The sequence below is a fragment of the Dysidea avara genome, chromosome 5 (assembly GCF_963678975.1).
Source record: "Dysidea avara chromosome 5, odDysAvar1.4, whole genome shotgun sequence".
Lineage (NCBI taxonomy): Eukaryota > Metazoa > Porifera > Demospongiae > Dictyoceratida > Dysideidae > Dysidea > Dysidea avara.
Genome location: NC_089276.1, coordinates 3590594 through 3610925, shown reverse-complemented (window position 1 = coordinate 3610925; position 20332 = coordinate 3590594). Strand labels below are relative to the sequence as shown.

The window sequence follows — 20332 nt, the reverse complement described above, 5'->3', positions numbered from 1 at the left end:
TTTGATTGATTGAATTTTATGCCAAGTGTGCTATTTTACAAAAGAAGGCTACAGAAGACACACAGATACAGTAGTAGTGTTGACAACACATGGTGCTTGTATCATGTTAGTGGTAGGCAAAATCTTCATTGTGAATAATGTGCAAGTTTTATACTATACGTCTTGTGTGTCAGTTTTATGTCTTTTGGTGAATAGTGCTAAAATACTTCTGTGGTTAAGTCTGGGTATAAAAATCAAGAAGAAAAAAACGTATGAGTACAGAAGTCCAGTCCAGTGAATGGATACACCTCCAGCTATAGTTAACTGTATGGTGCCTTGTTTTTAGAAAGTAGTGTAACATCAACTTGTTCCAAGTGTTGGAAAATACAAAGAGAAAAAGACAAACTTTGAAGGTGCATATCTTGGTGATAGGAAGGTGGATTCAGTTCAAATTTGATACGGAAGATGTTCCACTCCAAAGGGAGTTAGCACCACAAAATTGGTTATTTTTAATAAGGGACAAAACACTATACCATGGCCATCTGAAAATATCTGAGTATTCAATACAAAACCTATACATTATTACCTCTGCTACACACAACATCAGCTCCAGTATACATTCCATCATTTCCACAGGCCCTCATGACATCACCAGTCTGTACCTCATAACCAGTGTTACATGTGGTAGTACAAGTCTCCCCAGTATTAACTAATCTGTCACCTTCAGATGAACAACTGACCATACCATTAGCAGGAGCAGTGAGGTTTAGACAAAAAACTGGAAAACAACAGTATACAACAATTAAGTGCTGCTAGAACACAAGTTACATAACATAGCACAGTCCTAAGCTCTATTAAATAACCGACCCTCTTCCACAAGCAGTACTAACTATACACATGTAAGAATACTAGCAATTACAATTTTGAATCATTCTTAAGATCATAATAAATACAGGGAATACAATCACATTACAGTATCATTATGTCACAAAGTGCAGCTTTTACTAATTTTCACACTGATGATGTTGCTTTGTGAAAGTTCAAGCAAGAAACTAGTTGCACCTTGCAGCATATGTGCTGGAAATACGTCAGGTTTTCTCTAATAAGGCTAAGGCAGTAGTAGGCTAAACTGTAATTCCACTAGTTGTATGCTCTTAAACTTTCGGTAGATCCACCCATGCAACTGGGGATTTTGTGGGCTTGGGTAATATCTACTCAAGCAGCATTAGGGTAAGTTTATTGACTGGAGTCAGTGTGTAGCAGCATTGAAACTGGGTTGGGTCATCTGGATCTGACCCGGTTTATGGATTATCCGGGTCTGACCCGGATTGGATCACGTAAGAAATGAAATTGTTAGTTTGACGATGTGGAAACTTATTAACACTAGTTGCAGCTCTTTCGTGAGCCACGCCCACTTATTGCATTACAAACATATGCTCAGCTACGCCCATTTATTAGTAAGTGCAGTCTGAAGCACAAAACCATTTCCGTTGCTGCCTGCAAGCTTACGTGGAGCTACGCCCACTAATCTATTATTGTACGGGTTGTACATAGTCTATTCTTGCAGCAGGATAAGTACTTCTGTGAGCCACACCTACTTTAATATATCGGGAAATTATAATACTAGGTATCCATGAAGCCACACTCAATTGCTGTCTGTAAACCTACAGTAGCTACATGGAACCAAACCCACTGACTGATTTTAATTATTAAACCATAGATTATTGAGAGTCTTTGTATAAACCTACCGGCTTAGTTATCACATAGCTTCTCATTTACTCAATACGAATCGAGCCATAGGATCGAACGCTCAAAACGTAGTCTCGCTCACTTGAGACTACCCAAAACATAGCTCTTATTGCACGCCTAGGCTTTAATTAATCCGGGTCACATCCGGGTCAAATCCGGGTTTGACTATCTGGGTCAGTGGGGCATCCGGTTCTACAGTAGTGACCCGGTTTCAACACTGGTGTGTAGTCTGATGTGTCCATAAATTTAAGGGGAAGTGAGGGTAAGTGCCTCCATACTACTTACCTTGTCCACAGGTGCCTCTGGTACTAAATTTCAAATTCTACTTCAGTTGATACAATGTATTTGGGAGACTTGGCTCCCAATTTTTGAAGATTAATATCCTAACCCTTCAGTATCAGGGTTTTTGATAAGTATTTCAACTCTGAGCCAAACTGGCCCAACCCAGACATCTACTGCTCCACCAGTAGTATATTCAGCTTATGTTTTATGTGTATTAGTCACAAAGCAGAGGTAGTGCTGAGAAAATTGGAGCAGAAGCCATGAATTGTGTGGGTCATTTTGTGTCCACACTGGGCTGATGGAGCACCATATTGCCTTATCAAATACCCTGTTCAGTATAGGTAAGAGGCTCCTTTACTGACATCTACATGTATATGGCATTGAAGGATTATATTAAAGTTTGGATGAAACCTTCTGTCGCAGACCTCCAGGACCTACAAAAGTGGCAGCGCTAGATTATGAGGTGATGAGTTGGTTTAGCTGAGGTCTTGAGAGCGTGGGATTGCAGATTTCACCATGCTGTCCATCACAGAGTCTATTAACCTATACTTGACAATGTCTGGTAAATAGCTAACGCTTATGCAGCTAATTAAATTTCACCCCTAATATGAAGTTTTGTCATAAACAATGAAATGAATACCACAACCATAACAGAAAATTTAGCTCCTATTCATCATAACCAGACCTTGACTACCCTCCCATAATTCATGCATTCATAACGCGCGCGCACACACACAGAGTGTATATTACTAACCTGATATTAGCACAGTGTTGTTACTGGTGACACTCACATCCCCATTTGTAGCTGTACAGCTGATAAATGCTCCATCATCCTCACCCTGAATAGCTCTGGTAATATTTTGTGTCATAATCCCATTAGCAAAACAGGGAGAAGGGCAACTCCAGGTATAAGCAGTGGTTTCGTTAACAAAACTTGCATTACAGGACAACATCACTGTGTCCCTACCAGCCATATAAGGACCACTGGGATTAGCAATGATGGTAACTGAGAACTGTCCATTAGCACCTACAAGAAGATATTGCATTAGCAGACAAAACATTTGTACAATAAAATGAAACATTTGTACAGTACAATTACATACAAATTCTCTAGTAGTTAGTACAGGCCAACGCTGTGTTGAACCAGCAATACTGGTACAAGGTAAACGTAATTTTTTATAATTGAGTAGAAATCATATAAACAAGAGTTAATAATATTTGTCTCCCATACAAATATTATGAACTCTTGATATAAGTAATGAACTAAGGGAGCTACAGCTATACCAGTGGACATTTAATTCCTGCTTCAGTCTTATAGCTAGTCAACAGTACAGTCATGATAGTAGTAAGGTTAACTAGCATAGCTGCAAATGTATAGGAAGACCTCCTTTTTTCATGGCTTTGTCACTGTAATATTTCCAACTTTTCTCCTTATACTTGTTTGTTTACCTTATGACTGGTGAACCAGAGCATATAGTACATCAAAGAAAAGAATGATACCAGACTTACTAAAAAATTAATCGTGTGATAACTGACTATCAATAACTGAAAAGCGACATGACTATTCACTTCTGTGTTCCACCCTATACAACATTACAGATGAAGAACATCATGAGAAACACCTTTGTAATCACTCCACTCAGTATATGAAAACTGCAGACTCCCAGCAAAAGGAAGCCATTACCTCACTACCCATAAATACCTACACGGTAGCTAGTGGAGTAAGAAATGTGTTGGACACAAAGGAGGACAAAGTAAATCCACTATTGTAGCTGTGGCAGTAGGAAAAAGCATGTTGGGCCTAAGCAGGGATGTGTCCAGATTTAGAGCAGTGGTGGCTACAACAAACAGGGATAAGTCCAGAAGATTTAGGATAGAATGTGTGGGGCCTTAGTTTCCATCAAATCAAAGTGAATTTGTAGTGGTTGATGAGTGGTAGTGGTGGCTATTTTATGTGAGTGGTGGCTGGTCCTGACCACTGCCGGCACATCCCTGCCTAAGTGACATTGAACAGTGAAGAAATTACACAAACCTGTAGCCTTAATCATAGTTGAGGCTGAAGGAATTAGGCATTAGAAGCACATTTGGGCTTGATTTCATTGCCAAGAAGTCAAGTTGTCATGGAGGTAAGATAAGGCTGGTGTTCCAGTGATATTTTATGGTAGGAAGTTATGATCCCTACAATACAGTACTAGTGTGTACTGTATGATTAAACCTAACTATGTCTTTGTATGTATGTCATACAGAAGATCTACATACTAAAATCTAAGTGTCCTGATTATCAAAGGTTTGCCTAAATTCTTACTCATTAAATTGTACAGTATATGTGACTGGATTTTGGAAAACCAAACCAAATCGCACATTAGAAGTTTCGAGATAAAAGGTTTTAAAGAATTCAAGCCAGCATAACTCTCCAAGGATAGCAAGCACACGTATGAAATTTACACTCAAGATGCATCAATCTGTTATCTTTCAGACCACTTCCAGTACTTGTAGTTGCTTGTAGAGTTTCCCGCCACAATAAGATAGAAAATCTGAGCTGTTGGACGAGCAAAGTAGTATCACGAGTGCTCACAAAGGGGTGGCGGGATGGGCAAGGGGTGGACCTCAAAATGGAGACAGACCACAATTGGAGTCCAGAGACGAGATTACAGGGCTGTGCTGGCTCCTTAGTAGTTGATATGTAGCAAAATCCACAGAAAAAACGTCTGGCCTACATTATCAGTAAACCACTGATTCTTGCCAATCCAGGTCCTTCACAAGGCCTAAAACTGCCATTCGAGCTCTACACCCCCTCCCAGAAAAGACGTCTCCTCAAGCAGCTTGAGTGGTACTGAGTGTCAAAACTACTAGTACGATAGTGTAGCTATCCACTGGTGGTGTTTGTTTGATTTTGCCTAATTTGCGATTTGGATTGGTTCTGTAAAATCTGGTCACATATGGATTATGGCATTGCGTGGGTCTCCCTATTGGCAAGTGTCCACAGTATAAGATTCCCAATTAAAATTTCTGAGTCTGACTAAATTCATGCATTGGCAGAGCAAAATTATACATATTTTGTAATGGTAATATCATGCAACCCATACCATACTAATTAAGGGGAATACCAACACACATCCTGTTGGTGACCACATGTGATGTGATTACATAAAATATAATACCCTATTTCCTTACTGGCTACTATAGAGTTTAAAATGGTATAATCGTTTGAATATATGTTAATTTACATTCAACTTGGCAGACATCAAATGGAGACAAAAAAAGTGGCTGTACTTTCTTACAACATGTGCTAGAAACATGACACGTGCTAGAAACATGACACGTCCTAATCGTCATTAATTAGGTATTCTTATATTCAGGAGCCTAAATATACGTACACTAAAAAAGGGAGGTCCAAGATGGCCTTACCAGAGAGGAGTCCAGAATTATGTGAATAAAAATTCTGTAGTCCCTACTTTCTGTATTTTATTCATCAGTAATTTTATTATATGTTTCCTATAATCAGTGGATAACACAATATACTAATTCTTATAGGATCATTGTATATCCCATCTACATCTACTAGTACATAACTTTGTGTGCTTGTGTGAAGTGTGGGGCTGATATATGTTTCATGTATGAATTAGGAACAAGTTTACAATAGGATTGACTGTCTTTCAAGCGCATGCTGTGGTCTCTAGAAGGCTTTGCTAAAAGCACCTGAGGAATACTGAAAAGTTATAGAATCAGTAAGAGATAGATCACACTCTATGCTGGTTACAAAGACAACTAACAGTCTCTGTGTATAGTAAATGCAAGAGACATTTAACACATCAGCATTTGTTTGCACAAGATATTACTGGCAGCAAATAAGTGAATAAAATATAATAATATTTAATTGACTGACAACGCAATACTCTCACTTTTACTAAAATTATTATACTTGTTTATAGTTTACATAGATACTTGACAATATTTATAAGAGAATTCTTTCGTCACATTACAGACACAACAAGATTAAAGTATTGACTGTGTTAACCTGTTACTTTTGGCCACACCTATCCTTTTGAAGTGTTTATTTTACCTTCTCCAAGTCCCAGTGAACAGACTTTTGATCAATGTGTAGTTGTAGGCTATAAGAATTAAGTCACCCCACCTAGCATTGCCATGTGTGCCCATAATGTGCAAACACACATTCCTGAAAAGTTTATTACAGGTTTCAGGGTTAAATTACCAGTAATTCTCCCATGCTTAAGGCACTTGCGTTGGTGTAGATCAAATGAATAAGAGGAAAGAAAGATACGGCACTGTTGATCATGTGTGTAATATTTTAAATTGCCAAAAGTATATAGTCAAAATGATGCTATTTGTTTGTCTTATGACCAAATTTGTACTATATAGACAATTGTCTGATGGCTGAAAACCGACACAGTTCGAGTCTACAAAATGAATGTTCCAAACAAAGAGCACTTTAAAACAGTCAAAACACTGCCACACTTTTGCAACATGATAAAATAGCACTCTGGCTTGGTCTTGAGCCGAATACAGCACTCGGCTTCATGTATTAGTCTCTTACCCATGCACTTGTCCTATTTTTTTTCCATATTGCACTAGTGGTGATGCTTTAACTAGTATATATTGACGGTATCTTTGAGCGAAATGTTTCTGACCTCATTAATTAAGCAGGTGGCTACTATTAGTAAGTTTTTCTTTGTTTTTACATCAGATAAAGTTTTGAATGGCAACTTCGCTAAAAGAAACTCTAGTGATAGTCTCATAAGTGTTGTCAAATTTTAGGAAATTTATTGTCATATGTTTTCATGTTAGTGACACTAATCATCATATATACAGTCATTACAAGTTGCCTGTGAATGCAATTGAACAATTTGGACACATGATATTCACACACGAGCTATTTCTTCACTACCAAGCTCTAAGACTCCTTTTAATAATACAACCAAATCACTCACCATCTTAGATTGTTAGACAATGCCAGGGACATATACTGAGTTAGTCGTTCAGCACATTTAAACATTCAAGTAGCCTTCATGTGATTATGTGCATATGTATGCAAATTAAAGTAGTGTTGCACCGATAATCGGTTGAATTATTGGTAACAACCGATATTAGCTAAATTTACAAGTATCGGTATCGGCTACGAAGCGGAAATAATTTGCCGATTAACCGAAACCCACAATCAATAGTTAAATTGGCGGCAATGAACAGGTGAAAGTAAAGGTGGTGAATGTAGCAGTAAGTGGTTTGCTGTAACTGTTTTGGCTTGTTTGTTTGCACAAGTATGCCTGCAAGGCTGTGTATATTTATCGGCCACCCACGCAATTAGTTGATCACTCTTCAGTAAGGGTCTGGAGTCCCACTAGAAACACTGTTTGATAAGCTGGCTTAGCCGTTTTATGACTACTTAGCTTCCTTTTTCATGAAAGGGGATAATAGCAAAAATGTATAAAACATTGTAAGTCGGCCGCCCACGCAATTAATTACATTGATTACATTATCATTACCATAGATACAAACGCAGTTTATACACATAAACTTTAGGTGATTTTCTACTCCTCTGTTCTGAAGAATTGAAGAATATCGGTAAATATCGGCATATCGGTTACAGGAATAGGTAAATAATCGGTATCGGCAAATGTGAAAAAATGCATATTGGTACAACACTTTAAAGTTCATTTGCATTTTGAAAGTGACTGTAGTAGATTTTGGAGACTTATATTCTGGTTAAATGTGGCACCTGTTACTGTCTGTATATGATACTGATCAAACATTTTCGTTACTGTAATAACATCAATGGGTGATCTAATGTGTTTGGACAATACAAGTTGAACCAAATGTGATATCACAAATTAACACTAATGTCCAAATGAATGAAGTTTATATCAATAGTCAAAAGTACTCAAACAACAAACCCACAGCCTAGCCACACAGTATGAGAAAGCACACGGCACCCTGTATTTAAGGTATAGAAATTATTGTCATAAGAACACCCTTGGATAAGAGCAGTGGTTTACATTAGAATAAGCAAGTGCTGAGTGGTTGTCAATCACCCAAAAATACCAAAAGTTGTATACGAGATCCCAAACATATAAGTAGTTCAATTATAGTATTTCAATAAATATTCGCAAGATTTATCACTTACTTGTGCAGGAGACCACAGAAACAGAAGTAAACTTTGCACAGAGAAATTCAGAAGATATCTACTAGTCAATAATCCAAACAGTTATTGTGTCCCATCGATGCAACATCAGTGTCATAAAATTAAGTTGCTTTTTGTCTCGCATGCCTGAACTATGAGACTAAGTCATCATAGAATTCTGTAACTAGTAGAGTCTGCAGAACCAAACTCGTAAAGCAAACGTGTATGTGATTTCATATTCTAATTGAATTTCTCAGATAAGTGTACAAGTTTCCAAAGCCATTGGCAACCACTTGACAAGCATGGATAGAGCTCTGCATATGAATACTATTAACTCCACGATGTAACCTGATCTATAATACAGTAATATACCAGCCATGTTAGGGGTCATACTAAGAAGAGGATATAACATGATGACCAGATAAGAAAACTCAGTTAAAATCTAGCATGGCACATACCCAGATATCACCAGGACTTATGAATCTACATAAATACATTTCTTTTTCCAGACATCAGGGTATGTTATATGTACTTATGATAGCTTGGTTTGCTTTTCAGAGAAACAGACTTTGATTCTGCAAGGCCATAGAGAATAGACATCAAGAAGACAAAAAGCTCTTGGCAGCAGGAAGTCCCCCTGATTTAGTTCACTCTTTTAAATGTGTTAGCGTACAAATTACTCGTTTTGTCGTGTAACACTATTTTATTAGCAAGGCATGTTTCGCCATCTCATTTCAACCTTATATGGAAGTGTTAAGCAGCATCAAATCAATTTATCGCATGGCTAATTAACAAATACAAAACTGTTTGTCGCTGCTAAGCTCTACCGATAACACAAACTCGATAACTTATTGCTTTCTAAAGGATAAGACAAAAAAAAAATATTAAAACTTTGAGCAAACTAGCTGAATCAGCCTGAATCAGCAGTGAGGTACACGTACAATGGTTAAACTTACAAAGCGCAGTGGTCAGGAACAGCACGGCTATAATCACTACTCGAGACATCTTCCCCGTCGAAGTGACCTCCATTGTGTGCGAGTCCAGCCGCTAAAACACGCCTACTTTGTCCACCTGCACGTGCACATAACCTTTTGTACACGCCAGGCGCTTATAACTGAGTACAAAATCGCGGAATAAAAGCAAAAGGGCTGGTTACCGGCGCTCCCGTTTCAGGTGTAACTGACACGAATACCAGTTTGTAAGTAGTGCATTGGTATAGTTACTTTTAATTTGTCTTGCATCGACTCGATGGTGTAAGTGTAGTTTCTCGATAAGCGCCTAAGGAAACACCTTAAATATAATTATTTTTTACATGTGTCACAATGGTAGTTTGCTGCTGATGACTGTATACAACTATTACATGTGGTAGAGTACTGATGTGATGTATGTACAAACTATATACAAAAATGAATAAAATATTTAAAGTTTTACATAAAATTGCATTTGCCGAAAACTTGTCTAGAAATTCCAACACTGTCTGGTGACGATGTTGATATTGCTCCTGTAATAATAATAATACCACATTGTTGTTACAGTAGAACCTGTCTTAGAGACCATTCGTATAAAACACCATTAGCTGTGAAGTAGAACCAAAAATATGAGCTATATATATATAATATATATATATATATATATTTTTTTTGGGGGGGGGGGGGGGAGGCTACTTGGCATGGCCACTATAATCAGGTAGTTGTTCAATTCCCAAATACACCTGCTTAGAAAGACCAAAAAAATTTGCCACAGGCTCAGGCAGGTTCTACTGGATTACCTCAACCTACCACATTGCAGACAAGGGCTGTCCGATGGATATGCGAGTTTTTAATTGCCTGAAAGATGTCAACAGTCTGTTCAGCCTTCACACACTCAAGTGTATAGTAGATAGCAATGAATGATCCAGTACGTCCACAACCATCACTATAGGCCAAACATACAATACAACTTAAAGAACTGTATACCATATTGTAGAGTGAATGACTATTCATACAAAAGCAATTCATGATCTACTTGTTTATAAGAGCAACACTTATTCAAGACATCTTATTCACCTGCACATAACAGTGATGGCTTTGTTTCCTGTGTGTCGTTGTACCTCTAACAGTAATTTGTCACACCCAGTATAGCCTTAGTGTTGCTGGGTGCCTTCTCTGAGGGCCAGGCAGTGTAGTGGAGTAGTGTCACTTGTAGAGGGACTGCAAGATTACAATAATCAATCGATTAGACTTTCAGGTACCACTCACCACAGCTTCTCCAATGATGGAGAATTTGTAGCCATTGTAACTGTTCCGTTCATTCTTAGACTTCAGACTGACCTTCACCTTACCATAATCAGTCTCTTCATCTGGCCAGAATTGGTAGAAATTCTGTCCAACAATATACAATACATTACTTGTCTGACTTGTGCATGTTAAATTGTTAATGTGCAGGTGAGCTATCATCACAATATGTGTTGTGTGTTTGTAACTTGTAGAGTAGACACAACACCATGTCTTCTGCTAAAATAAAATTAAGGGAAAGCATTATCAAACTTTCCTCATGTATTTAAAATGTGGGACTTTTGTTTAATGTTTCTCACATGTATAGTCATTGATCAGGTACTAAATCTGGTGAATGATATTTAGTCATACTCAAACCACTTTCCTGCTATTAAGTGTATGGTGTATTACAACACTGTAACTAAATACCAGTGTAGTAGGTTACATGTACCACCCCCATCCCCTCTTCCTAGGTCATGTAACACATTGATGTGTCGTGTACCTCTTTGTCATGTTCTGGGCTGAACAACAAAACGATGATGGCACTTTGTAACTCCCACATCACCCTCCAGAAGTCATTGGTGGTGTTCTCCATTGGACATTGTGTGGCTATGAATGCATTACGTTGCTTGTAGCCCTGAATGATATCACAGGTACAGAAATTATTGACCTTATATTCTATATGTGTGTGGGTGTTGTATGGGCTTGTGTGTGTACATTATACATCATTTCTACTACAAAAACAAACTCTCACATCCACAAATGAGGCGTTGATGTAGTCTGAACCAGGTAGAGGAGTGGCTTTCATCTGCACCCCACTGATGTTGTCTGTGTGAACAACAAGTAATGTATATGCTTGTTGGTACCACTATACTTACATGGGACACATGAGTTGTCACGGTTCTTAGAGACATTGTGTTGAGAGAGGGCATCAGAACAGTCCCCCTCAGTCCACTTCCGACTAACTTGTTGCGACAACTACAGTGAACAAACTATGTGCCTACACATTGTTACATAAGGAACACATACATCAAACTGTTCCTCCAGTGCATCGTGAATGAATGTGTATTGTGTCTGTGGAGTAGTGAACACATCAATATATGTGTGCACATGTGCACACACAAAGCAAAGTGATTGGCTGCTGTGTACATAGTCATTCATACTCATTGAAATTATGAAACAGTGCACTACTCCAGCGATGGGATTCAGTGCAGGGGTAGTAACCTGCAGGAGGCTGTGCCATATCTCACAGGTGAAGGTGTAAGCATCTGAAGTCTCACCTGTTATGCGAGATATGGACAGGTGGCATTTGCTTCCCCAATTAATACCAGGTACCCAATTAAAAAGTTGAGTGGACAGCAGCAATGCAGGTATTGTAAACAACAACAATAGCATCACTGAGCATTGAACCTGGTAACCAGGCTGGTACACACACACACAGAGTTATAATACCTGTGTCTGAACCATGAAGACTCATTTCATACACATATTATGCACAAACTCATACACGTTAACATCTTGTGTCACTGCCATACGCTGCAGCATAGTATCCAGTGTAATGTATGTACCACTACGACCCACACCAGCACTAGAGAATAAATCACAAACACAATCATGTCTACACTGCCATTTGAGCATACTATATATATCGCAAACAATGAAGGATAAAAATTTGGTGGTAAAGTTGTGGAATTTCAAGGAAATTTGCCAAACTTTATTTAATTTCACCAGTGGTTTATGAATACAATTTTTTTCATTCATGCATACAATCTATCAATCATGTGAGTTTTGTGTGTTCCAAGAAACATTTAACACTACACACATCATTTCACACACATTTCTATTCAGCCACAATATAGAGGTTGTTTTCTGTTACAAATGAATACATACATGGATGCATACACTGTATGTGACCTACTGAACAAAACCAGCTGTTTTCGCAAAATTCTATTTTGCTATAAAAACATATTGAAATAAACCAGGTAAAAATACACGTGCCACATAAAATTTTACACTAAGTTTTAATTGCTTTGGTATGCACTAAAACAAAACTCAAATCAATTAGACCTATACGCCTCCAGATTCTCCTGTTCATTGGGAGTAAGAAAATCTTTGTTTCATATTGGTACAGTGTATGGTACGTGAGTTATGGGAACCTATTTACGATGCGGTCAAAATAAAGTTTTCCACTGTCATTTGATTGTTGAAGTGGCCTTCTTCTTTGTCCACATGGAGAAGTACACAGAAAACACTATACCTTGATTGATGTGCCAGTTCATGGTGAACAGATTGAGGCAAATCCTGTTTTGTAGTTTGTGTCAGTAGTGAGTTATGTTTGATAACATAGCAACCTGTATTTTATTTGCCGTAGTGTTGCTGTATAAATCGAGTTTATTCCTGTTCCAACTGTCTAGCGCTATAACTCCAAGACTACTCATCACAAAAGGCTGAAACTTTGGCTGTCCACTCCTTTGTTATTATAGATAACAGAGAAGCCATATAATGGAATTTGAGGAATGTGCGAAAACAGCTGGTTTTTGCTCAGCGGGTCACATATAACACTACCACATACAGAGAGTACACACTCAAGCTATACACAGCATCTCCTTTTCATAATCTTCTTTACTGTTGTCCTAAAAGTCTTTTATTTATGCCACACAAGAAGGTCCCCAGGAGGATGGATAGGTATAGGGTGGATAGCAGTGAGGTGTGGTCCAGAGCAAACAGCAGTAAAGTAAATGTTGTAAGCAGCCTTGTTGTCGTTGGCTAGTTAGCACGGTGCACACGTGCACACGTGCACACATGCACTTTACACTACACACGCATACATAATTACACATGTACACACACACACACACACACAAGCATACACATGCACCCACATGTACGCATGCATGCAGGTATGCACGAACACTACATATACAGACATGCGCACGTGTGCAAACACTACACTACACTACATACACACATCAGACTAACCTACAATACACCACCATAGGGGGACCATTTGATGAGTAATTCTTACGGACTTTCTTGATGAAGGAGATCAAAGCAGTAGCAAACTGTGGCACACCATGATCAGGCCAACTGGTGAAGAAGAAATGCTTCACTTCTAAAGGAACCTCGGATGTTTGCAGAGGCTACAATAGCACAAAGACGTATGAGTATAAACTAAATCAGTGTGTCTGTGTGTATTACATTGTGTATATAGTTCTGCATGTTAGTGTACAATAGTACAGTTTGAAACTGGACATAATAAATTACTGGATGACAAGAATTTCTGCTACTCTAGTTTACTGTACATATTACACAGCTTAGACACAACACATCAACTACACACATTGTAAAGTGTTTATTCTTACGTACATCAGTGACTTCAAACACACGCATGTCAAAGTCAGCAAAGTATTGCAGGTAAGTCATCCTGACGTGTAGTGAAGGCTTCAGTACTAATGTCTCATTGACCTTCTCTGGCCAGTAGATGGCGCATTTTGGTGTACCAGCCTCAACTGGTTTAGTGAGCATCACTATTGTCTGTAGTTTGTGGTCCCATATCATCTGCCAAAAGTCCTTAACTGTCTCAGGTAAGGGACCTGGATAATGATAGCAGTACGCCTGATACATCATTATTGGGGACCAAAATTATAATATATTATGGCCTCAATATGAGGTATGTCTTGAGGGTCTATTTGAGATGGCCTCTATAACAAGGTGGTCTTTAAAGGGGTAGAACTTTCAAACTAACAGTGTCAAGGAGCATGTTAGAATTTACAGTAAATTTGTATGGTGTTCTTTATTTGGAGTTGAAACACTAGCACATTGTACTAACCCATACTAACAACCATTCAAATTAAATTCTCACCTTAAAATGTAAGCATTAGGCTTCTGAAATCCCTACACGTGTGAAATAATACAACACACTTTCTAATGACTTTCTGTAATTACAATCTCACACTACACTTGACAGCAACACAGTAATACCAGTTGAAGTGAAGAACAAAGAAAACATGTTATATGTAATAGTTATACCATGGGCAAGAGTGCTTTGCATGCTCAGAAGGTTACACAAAACTTGCTCTTTAACATATACGTACTACATGTAAGTTTGTTTGTTCAAGCACGCAAACTCACACACAAACTCACACACAAATATGCAGTCTATATATGCAAACACATATTTATGGTAATAAAACAAATAATGAAAACCACCTTGCCTTATATTATAAAACCACCATGCTTTACTATTGCCTAATTTGGTAATATATGCATTTCACACCCTCACAGGAAATGACCAGACCACACAAACTGATATCTACATAATAAACTGGTAGCTTGTGCCTCTATTTGACTGAGAAGGGTAGGCTTAGTATAGTGTATGTGAGTTAGTGTAATTTACTGTCAGTACTGAGCCTTTTGCGGCAAATGTTCATACATGATCCAAACACTACTGCAAACATCTAAATACACACACACACATACTTACATCAATATATGATGCGTTGATATAATCGGTGTCTTTGCCTTCTTTACCAGAGATCTGTAGCAATTTCACCCTTGCATAGTCATCTATAAATATTAGCCCATAATGTAACAACAAGCACTTTCATAACAGATGTTACATGTTAGTTAGTTACAGAACATAGCCTGGGGATTCAGAGAACAGTGTTAGTCACACAAGAGATCATGTGATCTCACTACCACACCATATTAGGTAGTGAGGTCATGCGATGTCAGCAGGGACAACACCAATATGATCAATAACATGTTGATTGTTGAGGTGTATGTGGTATGGACCAGTGAACATCTGTAGTACCACTTTAACATGTCACTTAAGGGTGTGGGATAACCTACCCTGTATCTGGACGTAATCATTTGCATACTGTAGGGTATGTGTAATACTGGGATTTCTGTACCAATGTGTGTAATTGGGATATCGTGTACAGATGTAGTGTGTGTACGTGTGTACGTGCATGCATGAGAGGCAGCATAGCCAAGTAAAGCACTTGCCTGGTAATCAACAGGTTCCAGCTAGGTTTGATGTTTGAATATACCCAGTCTACCCTGAGCAAGAAACATTGCTCCAGTCTATCTAGCTGTTAATTGGGGACCTGGTGTCAACTGGGGAAGCAGCCCACCCACCTGTGACATCAATGGGTACCCGCTAAACCATCTGGCCATTGGACACTGAGTAACCACTTTGAATTAAGATCATCCCCAGAGGGTAGATAGGCCATGGACCATAGTGGGGCTGGAGTCTGCTGTCAAGTAGCTTTGTCTTGTGCTAAGTGTATTCATAGGATATTCTCTCTTTATACAAAGTAAACCAGCACTACCCAGTGAACCAGTACTGGGATACTTGTGTACCACTCAGGTGCTACAAGTCAGTTCACTCCTGCTAGTAATCTGCAGAAGGCTGGTGTGAACACTCAAAGTCACCCACTATGCAAGACATGAACAGTCAGTGTTGTAAACACCAGAGGGAGGGGAAGGAAGTGTCGGGGAGGTAGTCCGTCAGATGATCCTAAGTAGTGTATGTAATGTGAGGGTTTGTTTTTTGCAATCGTACATGCCACACTTCTAGTTCTCACAACAGACCATATTTACTTGGTTACTGCCGTACCTTCGCACTTGAGTGGTGTCACGATCAATTTGAAAATAAGGGCTTCAACATCATTTTCAAACATTAAGTGGTCAAATTTGAATAGTTACCACAACTATTTTATGGACTAATGTAATAAACACCACAGTGTTTATATGGTATACACACAGCCACTTTGACATCCAATATACCTTTTACTTGTGAAATAAAATTAAGTGTCATAGCAAGGCACCTAATATGTTGTACTAAGCCAATCCTTGATGATAGTACAAAGGTTTGTCGGTTAGTAAGTTTGTATTTTGTTACTACAGCAGAAAAATGGGTCATTTCAGAGGGACAATTTTTCACAAAAACATGGTGCTTTATCTCACAAGAATACATTCAAAGGAAAAACTTAAAAAAATATTATACTGTAGAGTATTGGGTGAAAGTCCACTAGGTAAGAACCATACATAACATGACAGTTTTAAAAGTGATTGTTCTATTAGAGTATTAAATTGCATAATTGAAGTCCACTAGCCACAGCAGCAGAAAGACAGCAGCAACATTGATGTGAGCTAGTTCACTACCTAAACTGCTGGTCTATATTCACGTATGATAGGATGACTGTGTATCATGAACTTAAAGTACTAAGTTGAAAGGCTCCATAGAAAATACATAAGCTAAACACAACAGTAGCAACAGTCTGAATACTGTACAAAGTAGGACAAAGCTGTAGGTATGGTCTAAACCAAACAAACAGAGAATCACACCACATTGTACTGTATATCATGGACTCTGACAATGTAAGGAAACTTTAGGACCGTTACCAGGTGTCCAGATTGCACACATGTGTTCACATTAACAGGTAATACACTCACAAGGATTGATATTAAGGTATCTATTCTTAGCCACGTTAGCTGACATCATGGCAGCTTCACAGGTGAACTTTGGTTGGTCGCTGATGGTCTAGAGAGGGTACATGATGGGTACAGTTCACTAGTATGAGATATTGTTAACTTACTCCATATTCTGTCTCAAAACCCAAGTCACATTCTTTGTGCATTTCTTGAACATAAGCAGAAAACTTGCTCACTGCAATTGGCTCCATTCTCTGCTTCACTACATGGTAAAATGTTATATATAGAGATGCACACAAAGACTCTGAAAAGAGGATGTACACACACACACACACAGTCGCATGTACACACGTACACACACACATAGATACAGTACACACCACACCACACACACAATCACAATTAATGCAACTGATACTAACTATTGTCATCCAATGGTGTCATAGGTATATCAGCAGGAGAGGCTGGTACTGTACTTCCATTCTTCTTTGATAACAATGAGTTCTTACTGGATAATGAGCTGTTGTCATTTCGTGCAGAACTATGGTGTCTTGATGCCACCTGAGCTTTATCACTCCACGATGCCTGGAGAAGTAGCAATACAGGTATGCAATTCTATATATATGCAAAACTCAAGTTAGGCTATGGATCAGTGAGATGAAATCACAAAAATGCTAACTCATTCTTAAAATCTAAGTTGTACAAAATGCTACTTAGATTAGTCACTTGACTGCATGCATTATCATATGTTGATTTTCCATCAAAGGAGGTGGGACCTGACAAGGTCATACTGAGGATATTTCATACAAGAGGTAGGAGCCAGGAGTTGTGGCAATCATTTACATGCAGCTGAATCCTAAATGCAGTGACTGCTCTATTAGAGTATTTGACAGTTTTATCAGTGTACTGTGCTCATTTTATAAGCAAAAACCTCTGGTTGGGTGGGTGGAGAGAGTTCTTTGGTAGGGCCTCCTGTAAAACTAGGTTTAGTTTTGGTTTTGTAGTGTATAACATTCAAACTACACTAAATACTCTATTAGAACATACACAATTTCTGTTATGACAGTATTTCAAAGCTCCTAGAACTGGTCATGCATTTGTACAGTATGTGACTATTATTTAGCTTAAACATTCATTGTCTGGTGTGCAATAAAAGGAATCTTCAGACACTAGATTTTTTTCAGTATTCATACACAACAGCTCACTCCCCTTATGGAGTTATCAAAGCCTTCCTAACAAATTACACTACAGTAGGACCTTCAGTATCCGAACACCTGTGTGCCAGCTGAATCACAAAAGTGTTCAGATAAGTGAATTTGTTTGGTGAATTTGTTTGGATAAATGAAACCCACTGTTTTATATATACAGAACTCTGTTGAACTACTGTAATAAAACATACACCTGTGACAAAATACTCTAATAGAACATACACTTAATGATAACAAAAAAAAACCCCTAATAGAACATTCACCGCTACTGCTCGGATAATTGAGGGTTCAGATAATCGAGGTCCTACTGTACATGCAATATCAAGGGTGGTGTTGTATCAATGTGTGTGTTGTGCACACTAATTGAATATGGCTATATTAAAGGAAACATATGTAGAGGGATGGTACATGTGTAGCAATACCTTTCCATGTATGTTTTAGAAAGCTTTTAAAACTGAATTGTATAAACATACACGTATGCATATTAACCATAGTACACCTACTCTAGAAGCTATTCTAGCATAGAAAACGTCTGGTACCCTTTGATTATAATTATTTTGTTGGCACTGCTAAAATTCTGACAGAGCAAATAAAAACAGCTGGTGCTTGTCAACATCGCTTAACTGTTTGTCAACAAAATACCAGACAGTTAATATCCCCATCCCATATGCATGCCCCACACAAGAAGAAAATGCCTGGCTTGCAAGACTATTAAATTAATTATAAGGGGAAGGGTGTTTAAAATTACACATCCCATTGTTGACAAAATATTCTAATTGAACAGTCATTTTGACAATTGATGCTCCAGTTAAATGTTACCTAACCATCACATGCAACTTCACACACAAACACATCACTACAAAGTCACATACCTCAATGCTAACAGTATTATTACTAGTATCAGTAGACCAGTTACTACTCTTCCAATGATGGAACCGGCTGAAGATGATGATGAGTCAGTGTTTATCACCACCACTATGACAATGAGAAGAGAACAATAGTAAAACGACACTAAAACAGCACTTCACTAGAGAAGTGGTACTGTACTTTTAGAAGAGGCACTGTATGTGTAGTTTGTGATATTTCATGTACACATCAATGTCAAATAATTCTACTGTATATAAGACATTAAAAGTTCTCCCACAGATATACTGTATAACAAGAATGATTCGTGGAAGAAAACATTTACAAATTTTGCAATTTTAGGCGCATTCGCAAATGTTTTCTTGCAAAGTTTTTCTAGCGAATGTTTTCTTGCAGCCCCCTCAGTCCACTTTTGACTAACTTGTTGCAATAACTACAGTGAACAAATTTACGTACACACTACTACCAGTAGAGTACACAAGTATACATACATCAAACTGTTCCTTGAAGCCAGTCATTCCCTTTCCAGCTACAACACTGTTCAGTCTGTTGACCCTAGTGACCATGTCTTGTACGTTGAAGGCTGTCTCACCACATGTGATCAACTCCTCCAATGCATTGTGAATGAACGTGTATTGTGTCTGTGGAGTAGTGAACACATCAGTATATGCACGCACATGCACACACACAAAGCAAAGTGATTGGCTGCTGTATACACAGTCACTTCTACTCATTGAAAGTTACAAAACAGTGCACTGCTCAGGTGATAGGATTCAGTGCAAGCAGATCCTCCTGGGGCAGGACTACTCCTGCAGGAGGCTGTACCATATCTCACAGGTGAAGGTGTAGGCATCCAAAGTCTTACCTAACCTCAACAGTTATGTGAGACATGGACAGGTGACATTTGCTTCCCCAGTTAATACCAGGTACCCAATTAAACAGCTGAGTGGACAGCAGCAATACAGGTTGTCATGAAGAGAACACTGACTAATTTATTGTTAATTATGATGTCATTATTATAATACGTAATTGTATGGTTGCTATATGTACCACTAGTTTTATATGAAAATTACTTGAGAGTAAAATAATGTTAGTAGTTGGTTGCTCGTTGTTTGTCTCTTCTTCGTGACAAAGATTTGGCGCAGTGAGCAGGGGCGGATCCAGGAGCTGGCAAGGGGAGGGGCACAAATAGGCTAAGTTGTAGGTAGTTGGGGAAGTAGATTCTCTTGTCACAAGTTAGTTGCTGCATTTTTGAAGCACCAAACAATCATCTCTTTATAGTGTCTCACTGTTGAATTTTGCCCTTTGCAGATGGTTGTGAACTCTTAAAAGCTGTTCAAAAGGTTTCGAATGTCTTAAACAACAGCAACACAATAATTATTTTTAGAGGCGCTTAGTACGCACGAAGGTGCTGGGTAACTATT

General features: G+C 38.4%; 2 protein-coding genes and 1 long non-coding RNA gene across 9 annotated transcripts in view; 1 reads left to right on the top strand and 2 right to left on the bottom strand.

The window, feature by feature from the left end:
* The window catches only part of LOC136255724 (uncharacterized), a 164386-nt gene extending 155164 nt beyond the window's left edge, over positions 1–9222 (bottom strand). Inside the window, exons 1-3 of the mRNA XM_066048559.1 lie at positions 9103–9222; positions 2765–3037; positions 566–757 (exon numbers count right to left, since the gene is read on the bottom strand). Coding sequence (XP_065904631.1) covers positions 566–757; positions 2765–3037; positions 9103–9175 — 538 coding nt within the window. The 5' untranslated portion in view covers positions 9176–9222. The remainder of the gene's footprint in view (positions 1–565; positions 758–2764; positions 3038–9102) is intronic.
* A 19-nt stretch (positions 9223–9241) lies between these two features.
* On the top strand, positions 9242–19180 carry LOC136255746 (uncharacterized). Its single transcript, XR_010701082.1, has 5 exons — positions 9242–9344; positions 10872–11051; positions 13397–13556; positions 17283–17441; positions 17603–19180. It is a non-coding gene; the product is annotated as an uncharacterized lncRNA (long non-coding RNA).
* Positions 9443–20287, bottom strand: LOC136255738 (receptor-type tyrosine-protein phosphatase U-like). Of its 7 annotated transcripts, none has more exons than XM_066048584.1 (12): positions 14261–14504; positions 13765–13991; positions 13378–13538; positions 11679–11986; positions 11428–11632; positions 11277–11376; positions 11153–11226; positions 10901–11035; positions 10384–10506; positions 10192–10335; positions 9925–10060; positions 9443–9647 (listed from the first exon to the last, which is right to left on the bottom strand). In XM_066048584.1, the coding sequence occupies exons 4-10, from the start codon at positions 11705–11707 to the stop codon at positions 10321–10323; spliced, it is 681 nt and encodes a 226-aa protein (XP_065904656.1). In that variant the 5' UTR covers positions 11708–11986; positions 13378–13538; positions 13765–13991; positions 14261–14504; the 3' UTR covers positions 9443–9647; positions 9925–10060; positions 10192–10320. The 7 variants fall into 7 exon arrangements, with proteins under 7 accessions (XP_065904656.1, XP_065904657.1, XP_065904659.1 ...); XM_066048585.1 differs by having other exon boundaries at positions 11428–11622; positions 14261–14499; XM_066048587.1 differs by having other exon boundaries at positions 11428–11472; positions 11851–11986; positions 14261–14498.
* Positions 20288–20332: the final 45 nt, after the last annotated feature.

Coding starts and splice junctions, on each gene's coding strand:
- LOC136255738 (XM_066048582.1), bottom strand. CDS start 11,793: ATGCTATTGTTGTTGTTTACAATACCTGCATTGCTGCTGTCCACTCAA. Junction 11,377..11,427: donor CACTGGAGGAACAGTTTGAT/GTATGTGTTCCT, acceptor TGTTCACTGTAG/TTGTCGCAACAAGTTAGTCG. Junction 11,227..11,276: donor TGACAACTCATGTGTCCCAT/GTAAGTATAGTG, acceptor TTGTTCACACAG/ACAACATCAGTGGGGTGCAG.